General features: G+C 40.2%; 1 protein-coding gene across 1 annotated transcript in view; it reads right to left on the bottom strand.

The window, feature by feature from the left end:
• Positions 1-18,347, bottom strand: part of slc6a2 (solute carrier family 6 member 2) — a 44,235-nt gene that overhangs the window by 12,017 nt on the left and 13,871 nt on the right. The window contains exons 5-7 of the mRNA XM_030080029.1: positions 7,262-7,400; positions 5,131-5,265; positions 2,252-2,355 (exon numbers count right to left, since the gene is read on the bottom strand). Coding sequence (XP_029935889.1) covers positions 2,252-2,355; positions 5,131-5,265; positions 7,262-7,400 — 378 coding nt within the window. The remainder of the gene's footprint in view (positions 1-2,251; positions 2,356-5,130; positions 5,266-7,261; positions 7,401-18,347) is intronic.

Genomic DNA, 18,347 nt, shown 5'->3' with positions numbered 1-18,347 from the left:
TAAAAGATGGACTTGAGCACATTTTTATGGTGGCTTTTCAAATAGTGAACTGCATACTGTATGCAGACTTGCATGTACAAATAACGTGCAGTAAATATTGTGCTTGCACTATTATTGAACTACAAAAAGCAAGACAGTTGAAAGCCTTTCATTTGAGTTATGTAAAGCTTTTGATGGGACACTTAGGTCTTGGAGATGTGGTGACAATCGCTGCGCCGAGGGGGCCCAATTGATTTTTTTTTCATGGGGCCCAAAATTCCTGGCGGCGCCCCTGGCTGGAGTGGTGGCAGGACTGAAACAGCAGGTAGCAATACCGATACATGGCATTAGTGGCATTGACATTTCAGAGGGAGAGATGGGAAATTGTTGCAGTTTAAACAGACTCCCAAATTGGGCATCTCAACATGTGTGTGTGTGTGTGTGCGTCGCTCCAGTCCTTGGGTAGATTTGGAAACAGCTGGATGTTAAGATCACAGAGACTTAAAATCAGTATTTATTTTGTCCTCATTCTCTGGACTCTAATTGCAGTATTCAAAAATTTCAAGCACTGGATTTTTTCTTCATTAACTTGCCAGTGTCGTGCTAACATCAGCTTTGGTAAAAAATACTGACCTAAATATTTCCACAATTTGTCTCAGTGACATTTATGAGTCATAATTAAAATCACTGACCTTCTGTTAATCTTGAAAGGTCAGTAAATTTCATTTTTTATGGGGTCCATTAGTTGTTATTTTACATGTTTTCCATGGGTTGATCCTCAGCCAAGATATTATTTTTCAATGTATTTTTCAGAGGGGATATTCAGGTTAATGAGGAGTTGGAGGATTTGCAGCTTAATGAGGAGTTTGTGTTGTTCTCCTGGTTGGTGGTTTCATCTATAATTAGCGTGCTGTTCTGTGAGCTCTAACCTTTGGTTGTCTGACAAAATTAACAAGGTCGACTTGACCTTGGCCATCTTCTAGGCTGATGCAGAGGAAACCTTTCAATGAAGATTTTTCTTCCCTTTGATCTTTTTTTCTCTTTTTGTATTGTGTGCCAGCAGCAACAGAACACTTTTGCATATTTATTCAGTTCAGTTCTCCAATTTAATCCAGGACTTTAGACATATACGTACTTACACACTCTTGCACAGGTAAGTTAATGCATGTATACACACTCATGAGTACACATGCATGAACATACACACAAACACAGACACTCACATACTGTATGCACACACCCATGCACTATCAGCTAAATAAATATATAGCTGTCAAAAAACAGATAGTTGTCAAAACAGTCTAAAGAGCAGCTAATAAAATACACAGACAAACACTGACATGACATTTCTCTTATTTTCCGAAAACCAGCTAGTGTGTCACATTTGGGAATTTAGTGCTTTTCTAAAGGGTGCACCAGATGTTGCTCCCTCTGCAATCCACAACCTTGAGATCACAAGTGTGTTTCTGTAGCATTTCGCTAACACAAAAACTGTCTCTTTTCACCTGATTCAGTGTAGCTCATTTATCCCTCTGGGAGATAATGTCAGCAGTCTACGCACATTGAAAATGATATGATCCTTTTTGATGGACATAAAATAAAGTGGGGTGGGGAGAGAAGAGAAGAGGAGAGAAGAGGAGAGGAGAGGAGAGGAGAAGTCCACAACGCATACAACATATTGTGGAACAGTGAGCACACCTATGTAGCATGGAACCTTCTGTGATGAGACTTTATATTACACTTCACCCTGTATGTGATTACTGAATTATTTGAACCCAGTTTACTTCTAGCTGGAGTTCTCTGGCAATAGAAACCGTTTAGCCTTCTCTCCTATAGAAAGTTGGAATAGCTCCACAAAGATGTTTGGTCCACTTGGTTTCCACTTGGTGAACCAGGTAGATTTACCAGATAAGTCTAACTGCCTCATTGCCAGCAGCACCTGCCTCCTACAGTGGTGCTGCAACCTATTAATGTGGAAAAAGATTAGCAGAGCTTACAACCTCATGCCTGCTTTCTTTGAGGGAGAGCAGTACTATGACATAACAGTCGGCATACATCCTTAGGCTATTATCTGGCAACCCTGCTTTCACTTTATCTATCCTGTTAACACCTGGCCAGAGGGGTCAGCTGGATAGATTGATATCACCCCATCCTGGTACTTGATCCAGCTAAGCGCATCAAAAGATGCCCTGCATAAGAAACAACACAAGGCTATGTTACTGTAGACTTGTGGGTCTTTCAAGATAGCAGTGGTGATGGTGCAGGGTCTTACCTGTAGCAGTTGTTGTCAAATTTGTTATAGCTGGCAAAAGCAATGAGCACACCAAATCCTGCTCCTAGCGAGTAAAAGATCTGGGTGGCAGCATCAATCCACACCTACAGCAAGATCAAAGGGCAACAGCTTAAATGAAAAAATGCTTCTGAAGTCAAATAAATCCCAGCGAAAGGTGCTCCCAGGCCCAATTCTACACAGAAGATTTAAGGTGCTTAAAATGCAAACAGCTTTACAGCTTTAGCCTAATTACAAGTCACCTTTGGGGCCTACTTCAACCTTAATACCCAGAAATTACATCCATTTGGCACTCAGACTACGTGACAAAGGGTCAAATCACCACTGGATATGTATCCTACTGTTTTGCAGCAGGTGGTGAAATCGTTAGAGCTGTCTTTGCTACGTCATTACTATCATCAAGACTATACATTATTGTTGGTCAGTGAAGCTTCACTTCACTCTTCTGTTGCAGACACTGCATTGGACTGGATCATATATACAGTATATACACTACTCACAAAAAGTTAGGGATATTTGGCTTTTGGGTGAAATTTATGGAAAATATAAAAAGTTCACGCTACAGTGACATATCATGAAAGTAGGGCATTTAAGTAGAAGCATACACTGGTGATTTCCTCATCTCAAACAATTTCTTGAAACAAAAGCCAACAACAGTGGTGGATATACCACAACAAAAAATGTCAGTGTCAATAACTTGTCATGTGCCCTTGAGCATCAATTACAGCTTGACAACGACGTCTCATGCTGTTCACAAGTCGACTTATTGTCTGCTGAGGCATGGCATCCCACTCTTCTTGAAGGGCGGCCCTCAGGACATTGAGGTTCTGGGGTACAGAGCTCTGAGCCTCTACACGGCGACTCAGCTGATCCCATAGGTTTTCTATGGGATTCAGGTCTAAGAAAGTGCAGGCCACTCCATCTGAGGTACCCCAGTCTCCAGCAGCCGTTCCCTAATGATACGACCTCGATGAGCTGGAGCATCAAACACCTGATGTGAATTTTGCCGTTAAACTCCTTGTTAGAGAACAGCAACTTGTGCAAAAAGTACTGAAACATTGAACAGTTGGACATGTGCATTCAAAAGTTTACAGAAGGTCACATTAAGTTCACCTGTAAAGGTTATAATGCATTTTAGGTTCATCCTGAAATTTCACCCGAAAGCCGAATATCCCTAACTTTTTGTGAGTAGTGTATATATTGAGAGAGAGCGATATATACTGTGATGGCCGCCCTGCTGCCACACAGGCTTTAAGTATCCCTACATCACACTGCCTGTCCCACACACCTTTTGTTTGGATCACCTTATTTTTTGGTTATCTAGTTTATGCACATTTTTGCAGTCACCATGCACATACATACAGCAAACAAATAAATGACAGGACACATAAGACCTTTGTTCATACGTCACACTCATAGTTTTATTAATATTTGACATTGCACAGTTTCTATTTTGTTGCCACGCACATTTTAGTTACTGGTTAATGTCAATATGTTAAAGCATTTATTCTGTTTAGTAATATTATTGTCTTTTGAGTTACCTTTTAGTTCTTGGTGTGTGGTCCAGGCAGAAAAAGAGGAGACTGTGGGTGCAGCTGCAATAAATCCCCTGATTTCGCTGATTGGGAGGAACCACCGGTGTCTCCCTCCAGGGGAGGGGAATCTCTCATTTCTGTTTTGATTTATTTTTTTCTGGTTTAGATATTAAGCTGATCTTTATTGTGTTGTATAATTTGTTACTAGTTATTTTCTGTATTTTCTTCATAACCTGAACTTTTGTCTATTCTGCCTTGTTTAGTTAGTTTGTCTTGTCTACCCCCCTTTTTGTGTTTATTGGTCTGATCAACCAGTATATAGGTTCACCTTGTGTGTCTAGTAGTAGGTCAGTTCATCTTTTGTTCAGTTCAGGTTAAGTTGCAATTTCATTGAGTTAAGTTCTGTTTAGTTGACCTCATTTTAGGGCCCAGAACTTTGTGTTAAGTATTCTTGGTTTTTTTTTTTTGGTTTTTTTTTTTGATTATTGAATTGATTATGGATCCCTTTTACCTTTTGGGCTAAATAAATGCCTTTTTTGTCCAAAATTAACTTGCGAGTCCTTCTCCTGCCTGCTTGGTCCCTCACATATACATATGTGTAAATATCTTAGAAAAGCACCATTAATCATGCCTACAATATCAATATGAAGGTATTCAATCAAAGACATCATAATATTGATATTTAACACCCGTCATCACTTAATTGTGAAAAACATCCAAACATGGTGTTTATTTGTTGGCTTTCAGTCTTCCCCACTTGCAGCACCAATTAGATGTTCAACATCAAGTAAACAGATCAAAGCACTTGGTTGATTCATTGTGCTTTTCTTGCCTTGTCAAATTTACCAAATGAAAAATGCTTTGTCCTTTGGGGAAATATTCTTTTCAGCTGTTTTAGGTATCATAAACTCAATTTAGCAGCATTCACAGCCTCTGCCAAGTGGAACCTAGAAATACTTGGTTCTTGGCAGTTCGCAAATATTTTCATTCGGTCTATACATCATTGTGACAACTGCAAAATTTGTACTTGTTCTCCTGCCTTATCAAATATACAGTATATCAGTTGACTCGGTTTAAGATTTTTTCCAGTATCACACACTACCATTCATGCATACATTTTGAGGCACCAGCAGCCAAGCCTCCACTGTTAAGGTGAAAAAACAGAGGAGCATGACTGAAAGCTACAGTATGTGAGACTTCACAGGAACCCCCCGGGTTAACAGCAAAAACAGAGGGCAGCATAACTCAAATGTGAGGACTTGTTTGGAGTTGGAGTTTCTTTGATCGCTTACACCTGACGCAAAACCAACATGTGCTGTTTCTCACCTTGGGGTTGTTAAGTTGTTGGAAGTCAATATGGAGGTAGGCTCTGATGCCATCCATGGCCCCTGGTAGAGTGATACCTCGGATCAGCAGCACAAACAGGACCACGTAGGGCATGGTGGCTGTGATGTACACCACCTGGTCGCACACACACACGCACACACGCACACACAAAGAAGAAATGGGTAATTGGCCAATATTACATCATAACAAAAACAAGTCATATTTTTCATTCCACCATTTTATCACTAGATACACATGTACATGCAGGAGGTCAACAACAGCGTATCATAATGGAAACATTTTCTTTTCCCCCTTCATGTATTCTATCACCCAATGAGATACAGTACTACTTGATTATGTGCAGCAGTACAATGCAATACAGCATGCCAAAAGCCTGACAAAGAAAGACAGAAAAAGAAAGTGGTTGTGATAGGATTCAAAAGATTCATATATGGTAGCAATGGTGACTTATAATGGTATAACTTAAAATAGTTTGAATGCAAGTTGCAACACAGTATGAGGGTACATTCAAATGACATGCAACAAATGTCAACTGACGTAATTAATGTTATCATGGGCTTGTGCACCATGAATAAAGCTTATTAATATTTATTGTTTATACTTAGTATTTCTTCCATTTTCAGTGTTAGGAAAAGGAACTTTGAAGATTTCAACCTTGGACAGATAGCAGAATGAAGGAAGTTCAAAACATGAACAGCTTTGTTTGCAACTTATTGGCTGATGCTTGTCCGCATCACTGTTTGTAGTTTGTGTGTGCGTGTTGGGCCTGTGTTTTGTAGCTTTATGTTACCATCTTCCATTGAAAATGACTTGTTGCATGTTGCTTTGTTGCATGAACCTAAGTTTCCAATACTGAATGTTCATTATAACCCGATACGCACAACAGTCTACAGTCCACATTATGTCTTGCACTGTCCATTTGCAATGCATGTGAGGGCCTAATATATACCATCTTTAGCATGTATGTACAGTATACACTGAGCTGCTCTACAAGATGTCCAAATATTATATATTTAAGACATATTTCTGTGCATTGAGTGATTCTAATTCTTCAGCTAAAGGAGAAAAAGAAAAGAAAGCAGAAATTGTGGGGGAGTGACAATTCAAGGATGCATCTCAATGCACCGGGCTTAATCTTTAAGATGTGGCTACATTGATTCAGATGCCCTGTATCAGTACAAAGCTGGAAGTGAATCTTTGTGGCACTTTGTGTATAAGTACATGCTGATATGACATAAATGTTTTAATTTTGGCATGCTCTAACTCCCACTGTTGTAAGTTTCACATTGTGTGCATTTGTCTCCTCTTATCTCTTCCCCTAGACCTGTTTCTCTCTCTCTCTCTCTCTCTCTCTGAAAGGAAATAAACCCTTCCCTGCCCTCTCCTTCATTTCCTTTTCTTTTCCTCAAAGATGGTGACCAACAATGGGGAAATTTACAACACATCATTGAATGTTCATGAATTGCAAAGTTTGGGTTTTATAAGAACTTTTCTGCTAAACTTTTATGCAAAACATGCTGAACATTGTGAACATAGTGTTGATAACGATTAATTGTTAGCAACACTAATCTAGCAACCAACACCAAGAGAGGTCACTGAGTCACTTTGGGGGAGCTTCCCCCACAACACAATCTACATCCTCAAGCATGGAAGAAGGTACCATCAAAATGTTCCTCCACATCCCACTTCCTTGACACAGTCAAATCAAAGCCACAACGCTCTTCAATATGAAACAGTCATATGGAACTGGAGTAACTGCTTTTACAAAATGTATTATAAACAGTGAACTGTTTTAAAGTATTTTTACAGTTGAATGATTAACACCACTGACACCTTCTCTTTCTCCTGTTAGTGGATTAGGAAATCTATCAGGATTTCTGCTAATAGCAGAACTACAGCATTTGTAGAGCTAAAATGTAATATGATGCATCATATTACATCATGGCAGGGCTGGATCGGATCATACTGATCTGTTGGCTACGTGAAGTGTATCTAGATGCATTGTACTGTTGATCATGTAATGAGATGCATATCGAATCAGTCTGAGTGGGTGAGATGCACACCCTTAAAAAACTGGTGTTGTGTGGTGACTGGTGGTGCAGGCCGGTACCTTGCCTGAGGACTTGACACCCTTCCACAGGCTGAAGTACAGGATGAAGACCACGACAACCAGGCACAAGCTCAGCTCCCAGCGAGGCAGGCCCAGGTCCTGAATGCCCTTACTTTCATGAAGATGCAACACACCCCGTCTGTAGAAGGCCACACACAAACATGCAAACACAATAATTAGAAGGTTATATTAACAACATTACAAAAATCATCTCTAAACAAGAAAAACATTTGTGGGTAGTTGGGAACATGATGACATTTGAAGTGAAAACACTCTATTAATACTTAAAGGAAAAGTGTGCCTTTGGATACACACTGTTAGAAGTCACCAGTCTATGATCTATGATATTCAGTATATTTTAGTTACTTTGAATGAGGCAGTGTAATTTTCTTTATCTCAGCACACACTTTCGTTAAACCTGTCTCATCGACTTCTACCTCACTTAGTGATTGCTTGCATTTCCCAGAATCGCTTTTGACGACTTCCAACATGTCTTCTGGCTGCACTACATTGTGGATCTCTCTCTGAATGTGTACAGAACATAGGTGCAAAATGGTGAGTATCAGGCTTGGGCGATTAGATGAATATAGTGGCTATCATGGATTGGCTGAGGCTGTTGCTGGTTGTCTGTTGCTTTTTGCACAACAGAAAAAGCGTAGGTCCTTTAAGGGATAGCTCAGTGCGTAGGTTGTGTGTGTAGCGAGTGTGCAGTCAAGACACAGAGACACACTGCGACAGAGATGGTGAGGCTGGCCACTGGAACAGAGAGTATGAAGCTACCAGTACAGCTTTGAATGTAGCAGAGCAATGTTTTTACAGTTAAGATGATTTGCCAGTGGATAAATACTACAACTCCTGAAGACCGAAGCCAAGGTGAACTGGTCTTTAAGGTGGACCAGCTATTCTCATTTTAGTGACAATGTCAGCCACTTCTACTGTAAACAGAGAATGGAGAAATATCTGGCTGCTGAGTCACCCTGAGTGTTGCTTGTGCCCCACAGTCCCTTTATAACCTCTAAGGAGTCATTCCACTACACCTTCTGTCAGATGAAGGTGGGCGATCAAAGTTTCTAGTGTTTCACATATTGTAAATCTCCACGGGGACACAAGTCGTGTTCTTTCTTCTCTGTTTTATATTGTTTCCCGCTGTGCGTTTGTTCTACAAATGTGTGCTGGCTGACAGCTGCTTCAACAGCCAGCATATCAGCTGCAAGGAAGCATTTCACTTTAGTTCAGGATTGATAGAAGAGGTAAAGTTCACATGATACATGACAGCAAATGTTGCCACTTAGGAGAAGAGCTGCTGTCTGACAGTCTATCGGCTTGTTATCTAGTGACATTATAGATCCAGTGTAGAAATGGGAGCAATCACTTGCCATACTTCCTTTCCATTTTTTTGTGTCAAATGTAATAATGACCAGAGTGTTGTTCATCTAGTATAAAGAAGAATACAACAGAATTTCAGGTGTAAAATATGAAATGAATATAAGACAAGAGATAATGTGAATAACATGACCATATATTGAATGATTTAGTGTCACCCGCTGTGTCACCAGAAATGAGAGAAGTATTTATCCTGAATTACTTTGTCAATCTTGTAAAGATCCATTAGACTAAATTAAAAAAAATAAATAAGCATGATTTGGTGGCGATAGGGATACGTCTTCACGTTTGAAACTGATATTAATATTTAATAAAAAGCAAAGTGGAGTGACAGAAGAATCCAACAAAAAAGATGGACTAGATCGCTGACTGCCTCTCCAAGCCACTGTGGAAAGGACTGCATCGTATCAGTATATCAGTATCCCACTGCTAGACCTTTTAATGCACTTTTGTTCCCTTCACATCCAGTGAAGGGAAGCGTTAACTTGCGAAAGATCCAATTTGGTTTGCGTGTGATGTTACAGGTTGATGAGCATGGGAACAACATCTGGATCTGATACTCAGGTTGCTTACACAACATCCTTAGCACACAAACTATGTTCACACAAGTTATCCCATGGGAGTGAAGGATCTGCAAGACCCCTCCTCAGCATCCTATTTATTTATCTTGGGCTGATAATAAATTCAAAGCTATAAGGTCTGGGGGGAGACAGATAGAGGACTGATGAAGTAAGTTAATCTAAGAAGAGTACAGTGCATCAAGTTCATGCTCTGTTCTAAAGCAGACTTGGGCCCATCATGCTGGTGTAGAACTGCGATGCCCTAGGGCCTCCTTGCTCTTCTGATAATGTACTGCCAGTAAATTCTCCCCATAACAGCAACCCATGTCCCTTTGGTCTAGTTACTCCAAACACTCTGACTCTTATCTGCACTAGCTGAGCTGGTTACCCTGCTATCCCAACACTCAACATTGCCATTTAGTTGGCATCTGTGTGCTCTAGGCTGGCACAGTATTGCATGCAGCCTGGGCTTGATGCTGGTTATAGCTGGACACAGGACATGTAATCAAAATACATAAATACATAGATATATCATATAGATTTGAACTACTAAATTATCAAATCACAGCTGATGGGATTTATATGAAATACTACTACTACTACTACTACTACTACTACTACTACTACCACTACCACTACTACTACAACTAATAATAATAATAATAATAATAATGCATTTCAGCTCTGTTACAGATATACAGAAGATTTACAGACAGACCAATATTATTTTCTTTTGAACAAGGAATAAAATACAAAAAGGGCAAACCCAATGTTAGTAATTCATTACTCAGACATTCTGCGGGTCACTGTGCTCTATATTAAGATTTCTCTTTTAAAATTAATATTACTGAATACACCTCTAGTGTCAGTATATCCTGGAAAATATATTAGCTAAACTGATCCCAACTCAAACAGCCCTTTATAAATCCCTATAAAAGTGACCATGGCTGTCAAATAAAGAAGCCGCATGAAAGCACAACAGAACAATCTCTTAAGATACATATCAACTTCAGAGATTGTTCTCAGATCGTTAAGAGATATCTAGTGCAATTTACTTTCTCATTGTTATTTTTAAAGCAATTCTTTCAGCGAATATGTTAAATTATGTGTGAGATTGAAGTGAAAGCAAAGCAATCTCCTTAGAGTCTACGCAATTAGATCTTTTTAATGAAGGACATTTATCTAGCCCAGTTATCTCTAACACCAAGTCAGATGTGGTTGCATACAAAGTGTAAGTGTGCTGGTTAGGCCAGAAGATGTTTAATGGGATGTGTAGAACATGTAATACAATTTAAATGATGCTAGAAAAAACATGCCACAACCATGTGAGAAACAGTGGCCATATGGTAAAGATTACACATTTTGGCTGAGGTTGTAAGGGTTTTCATGGCTATACACAACAGCATGTTTATTTTATTGATTATGCCTGTCAGTAGGAAATGATTAATAGCAAAAGGGCTGGGGGGTTAATCAGAGTAATATATATGCACTGGTTTGAAGTCTTTAGTATTCTGACATTAACAGAACTGTTTGAAACGTCATGTTATGAGGTCCTTTTAGAGAAAGCTGCTAAAGTCTTTCAAGTGTCAAGGCTGACCTTTGCCCTAACCTTATGACCTTTGTGATAAGCAAGTCGTAACCACTAAGTCATCTGTATGCCTCAGCTTTAAACACGGCAATATTTTTCATATTGAAAAACCTTTGTCTTATAGTGTGACAAATTCCTGACAACAGTCTGTTGTCAGGAACATATTACAGACTGTTCAACCTATTATCTTTTTATAGTATAGTATAACAGCAGATGCTCGGAGGTGTCGTTCATCTCTTGGGACTGGGCAAACATTCACATCCATCAAACCAGCCCTGTGGTGTGTGTCTGTATTCACATTCATGATGACTATCACTGACAGAGAAATCCAAGCCATTTGGAAGCATGTATTATGTTATCCAAATCTACTGTGTTGAAGTCATACCAGCTTGATCATCTCAGTTGTGATTATGATTATTCAATGGAACATTTCAGTACTTTTCAAAATAAGGACAGCTGCAAACAGAAAATATTATGCGTTGTTTCAAAATGACTGATCTGATGTTTTTTTGTAGTTAATGCTTAAATAGGTGTCAAAATCCTATCACAAAGAAAATCTCTAACCACTGTCAGATACGACAATGCTGTACATCATGTCACTGATGTAAAATCTTGACTGCTTTCTAATGTAACATCTATGTTAAAAATCATAATATACCTTCTCATCAAGAACTGCATGAAAGAGTTTTTGGAGGAGAGAGGATGAGGTGGACACAGGTTATGAGTTTAATCCAGTCAAATGATCTTAGACCTCTTAACACATGTTTAGAAGTAAAACCCTAATGAATAAATACTACTAATGCATAAAAAATAGTTATCTTATTAAAATCAGAAATGGGTGGCATAGGAAATAAATGTAATATGCATTTCTAAGAACTGCTGTCTAGCCACCCAATGAAAATGGCTCTGAAGGTGTAATCATGCTTCTGCAAAGATGTAAATAAACGTCTCTGTGGTGCAACACATTTCTGAGCAGCTGTAGCCTTGCAAAGGCTTGCAGAGCCAGTGTACACCCTCCAAAAATCTCACCTACAGGCTGGGCATATCTGCAGTCTGGTGCATCAATCAAATGCTTATTGGCTGAGCAGGGAAGGATTTCTTGTAGTACGGCATCAACACAGCATGCACAACTAAATTCTGCCTCCCTGCATCCATTACAGGCCTGTTATCCTGCGCTCTACATGTACATTCAGCACTGTAATTCAATAATTGACTTCACAAGATTTTCAGTCTCTCAGTTTGTTTTATTTCCTGCCTTTTCTATGTATTTTGTATAAAATATTTACATGCTCCATTTGAGTTGTTTGATATAAAACTTAGCACCTGTAGGGATAACTGGGCAGTCACATAAAGCTGAAATGGACCCTCCTAAACTGGCGCTCAGAATTGCCTTTGAGAGTGAAGCCAATGGTACAGAAATGTTGTTTTGGTTTTGAACTTGAGAGTGAGTGCCCCTCCCACAGCTCATTGCTCTTTCTACCTTAACATGCCCTATCGCATACATGTGCTCGCTAAATAACAGGCTATCTAGTGGCACAGTCACTCTTTATAAACCAATCAATGAGCGTCCCTTTAAGGCTTCAAAATGTGACTTTAGGAACAGATGAGTAGTTGATTGGCTTCCACAAGGAAAATCTTCACAGGGAATTTCTGCATCTTCTTTGAGTTATCTTTTTGTCTCCAACCCAGATTCTCTATGACGACGGATGGGGCCAACAGTGTTTGGTTAGACAGTCAATCTGTCTACTACCGGGGAGGAAAAAATCAGCCTTCATTGTTCTGCCATTGCAACGACAACTGCTGAGTGTGACAAAATCTTTTCCACCTAAAAATGGAGTATGATTTTTTCATACAACACAGCAAACTAAATGCTCTATTATCAACTGAAAATTAATTCATTTATTTATAATTCATTTTATTAACAAGAATAGAGAGGTTTGCCCACATTGAAAGTGTACCATGCAACTTGCGTTTTCAAGAAATTAATGAATGAATCATTGGTGAGTCAGTCGTTTTACTGGCAGATTACTATGGATCATGGATCATTAATTTCTCTTTCTATTGCGGTCGCAATGTGTTGCGATTAGACAACTGCTGTAGGCCTAAACTATTTTCTGGTGTTCTGTTGGTGTGTTAAGTTGCTCTTGACAAGTTGCTGTGTTTGTCACTGGGTTCAGCAGCATCAGCTGGATACAAGCGTGCCAAGCCTCATGCTATACTGTGCAGAGCATTTTTCTTGAAAAATCGAAACTCTGCCTTTGCACATCAAAAGCCATTGGTAACAATAAGTTACCAATGGCAATAAGTCACTCAGAAGTCACTCAGAAGAACACATACATCTGCTAAGATTGCAGCTATTTGTGTAGAGCCACACTGCCTCTCAGCAATACTGTTGACACAGGACATGCCCCTTTAAGCCATTGACACTGGAAAGTTGATTCCCTTGACCCATGACCACACTCCACACCAATTTTTGTGAGGGTATGTGGTTGCATTTGGAAATTAGGGCCCTGTTTATACCAAGTCCCACACCCAAAAGTTAATTTTTTCTTTGCTGGCCCATGACCAACCTTCCCACCAAGTTTCATGCAAATCCATCCGGTATTTTCTGAGTTATCCTGCTGACAGCTGTGTGGATGGCAGAAATAATAATGGGTTTCATCATACAGGGCTGCCATTGTTGCATCCAATGTGAAAGTCCCATTAGGCCTGCACTGCTGATGAGTTTGAGATAATAGAAGATCCTGTAAGTCTATTGGTCATAATGTCAGCATCTCTTTCTCGCTGTGTGAGAGAGAGTGAAGGACTATGTTTGTGTGTGTGCATACGTGTTTTGGCAACTGTATGCATAATTCAGCTCTGTGAAGTCCTTTCTGTGCAGAGAGAGGCCTATCAGTGGATTTCTCTTGACTGAAAGGAGTGTTTTTGGAAGGGATTAAATGCTTCAGATCATTCCACACCAAGAAGAGCAAATTGTGAACATCTGGCCTGTGGGTGCCACCTCAGAACAGCAGGATATTGGGACTTATGCACCCAGAAAACCACACGAGGAATACACAGAAACTGAGGAATGTACAGCCATGGCACTATTGTACATAAATAACTGTTGACAATGTTCATCATTATCAAACACATACGGGTGCTGCTAACCAGAAACACTTGATGTATAATGAGTCCCAGAATCTTCTGAAGTCACATTATGCTGTCTTCAAGTCCAGTGATACGGCACTGTCACAAGATCCCATCTGAAAAGAGCCTGTGCTAAAGCAGAGGACTGATGACCACGTAATAACACTGACCCCCAACACATGTGCCAAAGCATCCAATCACTAAGGGGCTATAAGGGATCAGTTGGTAGAGGTATTACTAACTTTTTAACAGTAGTCTCCACCTGCCTCAAGTTGGCTACCATTGCAAGTGCAAGTGCCAAAGCAAACAAAATTTCCACCCAACAATGAGATGAACCATGCCAATATGGGCTGACTTCTCAGAACCCACGCATTCATCAGTGCCTCCTATACATAATCTAACTGCAACACAAATCATTTCCTTAAATGGATGGTAAATCCAGTTAAAAATGGGGATTTTATTGTTCAGTATTATTCTAGAGTACTCTCTTCATCCACCAGGATCCCAAAGTTGTTAAAAGTCAATTACTCTAATAAAATTGAGTTTTAGGGGTTGCATTTTCGACCATAATCCATTTTCATGTTTCACACCCTCTCAACTTGAGACTCAGCAGCAGCTCTGCTGAGTTAAATTTAACCCTTTGTATTAACGTTCAGTGCCTTGCACAGCAACATCAAAGAACATTACTGTGCCCATGATATTACAGGGAAAGGCATACGGTTAAGGAACTGATTTTTACCATGGTACACCTTAGAACAATATACCTTTACATCCATACCCCATAATAACGTTATTGCCGTGACTCTGGTAGAACCAACCATCTGTGCAAGCAAGTCAAAATAACTCACTTGTCGGGACTGAAATAAGTTCCATAAAAGTTCCATATTAGATGGAAGCATTTACAGCTGAAGCCTGCCAATCAAACACAGGCAGGAGGAACAAAAACTTAAGCTGTGTTCTGATTGGATCAGCCACACTCAGCATTAAAGTTGTTAATCCCTCCTCTGCAAAACCAATCATTTGACCAACAACCAATAGGCCTTTCTTTGTATGTTTTCTATGCCTAGGATCATTGCTGAGTGTGTTCAAAAATGCAACCGATCACACTTTATGACTACAACCAACAGTGCTGTAACACTGCCAAATGAGGCACAATTGCATCCAGATCCACCCACAAAAACGGCTGGACCCCTGAAGAGTTCCAGTATATGGGCCCTCCCAAAATCTGCTTCACTCATATTACTACCGGGAGGTCCAAGACAGCTTGAGGCTGGAGGGAGGGTAGCTGGCTGGCTGGTGGTCATTGCTGGGTTAGGGTCAGGATGGAGCGTCTGGCTTGGAGTTAGGGTTAGGGTAGGGGTGGAGGCTTTTTGGGTCAGTGGCTGGCTGGCTGGTGGTCACTGGAGGCTTAGGGCTGGGGTCAGGTTTGGGTGTCTGGCCTGGAAGTCAAGGATGGCTGGAGGCTGGAGAGTGAGTGGCTGGCTGCTGGCCAGTGGGAGGTTAAATGTCTGATCTGGAGATCATGGTGTACTAGTGCTGTGGCCCCAGGTGTACCAGGGGCATGGCACCCAGCCAGAGTACGAGGGGAACATGTGTTTTTCGTGTGATTTCTGCCCAGTGCTCTGTTTGTCAAAGTGAAAAAAAATCAATCAAGCCAGGTAAACGGTGGGAGTAACTATGCCTAAAGTTTTTCACCCAGATACACCCAGGAGATAGGGAGATGTGCAAATTCTAGATGTTCTGCCTAGCTGTCATGCCACTTTAAGGACCATGCACCTTCAACTCAACAGCCTAATTTTTGATTTGCAAAAAAAACCTGTTCATAAGGTTACCAATTCAACCCCTCACCACATAATTCTCACAAGATGAGTTGAGTGAACTGAAGCAGAAATGAGGAAGCTACCACGAGACAGACGGTATGAGCCGTCAAACGCTTGAACAGCTGGCTGTAAAGTTTCTTTTGGGGATCCTATTTTTCACAAAGTATAAATAAAAAATGGTAATCACCACTTTAGTTCAGCATTTTGTTTGAGATAAAAACAATATTCTTCCTATAAAATCATAACTGTTCTGTGAAAGCAAATAGTACAGTCAAGGATTGTGTGTTATAGGCTGAAGGGTATTCATTCATTCATTCATTCATTCATTCAAGGGTAAACTCTGTTAATTTTGATGGCCTGATGACATTCTGTCTCGGGCCATCCTTTGGCCAAAATTTCAATTCTGAAAATTCAAAATATACTAGGAAGATCCAGTGAGCACACTAATGATACCGAAATCATGCTCTCTGTTTCTATTGGGACTATGAGTTTTGCTATAGCACCATCCTAAAATGAATGTACGTTCCTCACAACTTGCCTTCTACGTCACACCAGCACCAATCAGGGAGTTTCATTACTAATTATCTTGTACTTGTACAATTACATTAAAAACATATTCTGTTCTATTCTGCTTTCACACACAAGAGTGGAGGAAATCAACCAAATTTTTTTATGCCTAAATCAAATGGAGCCATACCCTGTCTGATTAATGCCTGCACATGTTAACCATCACAACCAACAGTAAATGACATCAGTTCACAAGCATGACATGCCAATTTTATGTTAATCCTGGATGTGAATCCACTGTGTGTCTGAAGGATGAATTATTTTAGGCCTAATCATGGATGTTAATGGGGCGGGACATGAGGGTCATTCACATCAGCAAAATTACAAGTTCATTTTGATTTACAAAGGGAAACTCTGGTGTGCTGATCCTTTACATCCTCCCTGTACAGCCTTTTACTGTGGAACAGTTGCACAAATGAGCGCCAAGGTGCTGGTACTTCTGGCTTTGAAAACTATTTTGCGGACAGGTTTGAAACAAAAGCTGATGATGCTGCCATGACCAGGCATTACAATAAATGACAGAGCAGTAATGTGATCTCCACCAGACAGCAGCCTGGAGGGGACCATGTGTTTTGTCATGCGAATCTGTCTTGGCGTACATGTATCTGTCTGCAGCTAATCTCAAATACTACTGGGCCCATCAGCCTAAAATTTTTCTGGACACAGTTATGACTATATGATGAAGGACCTCTCATGGTGATTCAAAACCTTTGAAAAACCTGTTTTATACAACAACTGAGTGCTAACTCCTCACTCCTCTGATGAACAGCTGCTTCAGCTTGGAATCTTGCCTTTTTTTCCAGTACGGACGAGCAATCATGTCTTTCTGCCACAGATTCAAACGCAGTTGCAATTATGTCTTCTTGTCTGAAATTCAAAAGTTAACGTACATATGCCATGGCACATTAGTTGGCGGATTCTTTTGTGCGCATTTTCCCTTTGAAATTGACATTTTATATCACTGGTCTTTTAGAATTGTTCCTGTTCAGATTTGCATACCAATATAAGACAACTGGCTTGCATTCATTCAAACGGGCATTACAGCATTCTGGTCATTTGAAAATGTTCAGTAGTGTCAGGCAGCTACTGAGATGCTTTTGTCGGTTCACTTGCCGCTTTATGGTGGCATGCTAACGTACTCTGTAAAATGTCTCCCCTTCATTCCTCGACTCTCACAAGTACAGGCTGGACACACAGCCTGTCTTGAAGCTCCTACATTATGATACCCTTCTCATGGCTTTTGAGGTTGGTAAAAATCATAGATTACCGAATCCATCCATAAAATGTTTAAAATATATCATTATTACAACAAAACAACTATACTGGTGATTTAAATTACTTTTTAAAAATTTTCCTCAGTTATTTTGTGTTAAGTCCAGTACATTAGGCTCCTTAGTTTTACTCTTGTGGTTGAACGTCTTCTCCTTATGATTTGAAGTCTGTCATTAGTGGTTTTGTAGTGACTGAGGGCCAGAGCATGCATTGTAAGTGACACCTGCTCTGTGTCACTAATGACTATTCTCACAGGCCATTTGCAATGTGCCACCAAAAGACTGCAGGCCAGCAGTGATCAATGAAGCCAATAATAAAGTCCTAATAGGAAAGGAAATGAGGACTTAGCACATCCTCAAACAGCTGAGAAGAGAGGGACATACATCAAAGTCCACTGGTGTGTGAGAACATATGAGAGGATGAGTGGGGTCCGAAAGAGACTAGTGGCATTTGCACGCCAGGTCCATATTTTTCGTATGCGTCTTTTTATTCAGTTTATCCTTGCACACTGAGTACAATACGTTTTATTATTCTTTGTGTTGCAAAAAGGTGTCATGAGCAGCAAGGAGACTGATAGGCGATTCAAATTGTGCCCATCGGGTGCACACCACAGAAACTGTATCGGTTCATTTCAATTTCTATGATGATCAGCCTTTCAACTGCATCTGCAGGTCCTTAGGACACAGCCTCAAAACACTACGACATACAGACAAGATTCTGGTCCACAGCTGTCCTGGGACAGACTGTTTATCATACTTTTCTGCAGA

This window comes from Myripristis murdjan, chromosome 3 (genome assembly GCF_902150065.1).
Source record: "Myripristis murdjan chromosome 3, fMyrMur1.1, whole genome shotgun sequence".
NCBI classification, from domain to species: domain Eukaryota; kingdom Metazoa; phylum Chordata; class Actinopteri; order Holocentriformes; family Holocentridae; genus Myripristis; species Myripristis murdjan.
Note: the sequence above shows the minus strand (reverse complement) of the source record. Positions and strands in the feature narration are given on the sequence as shown.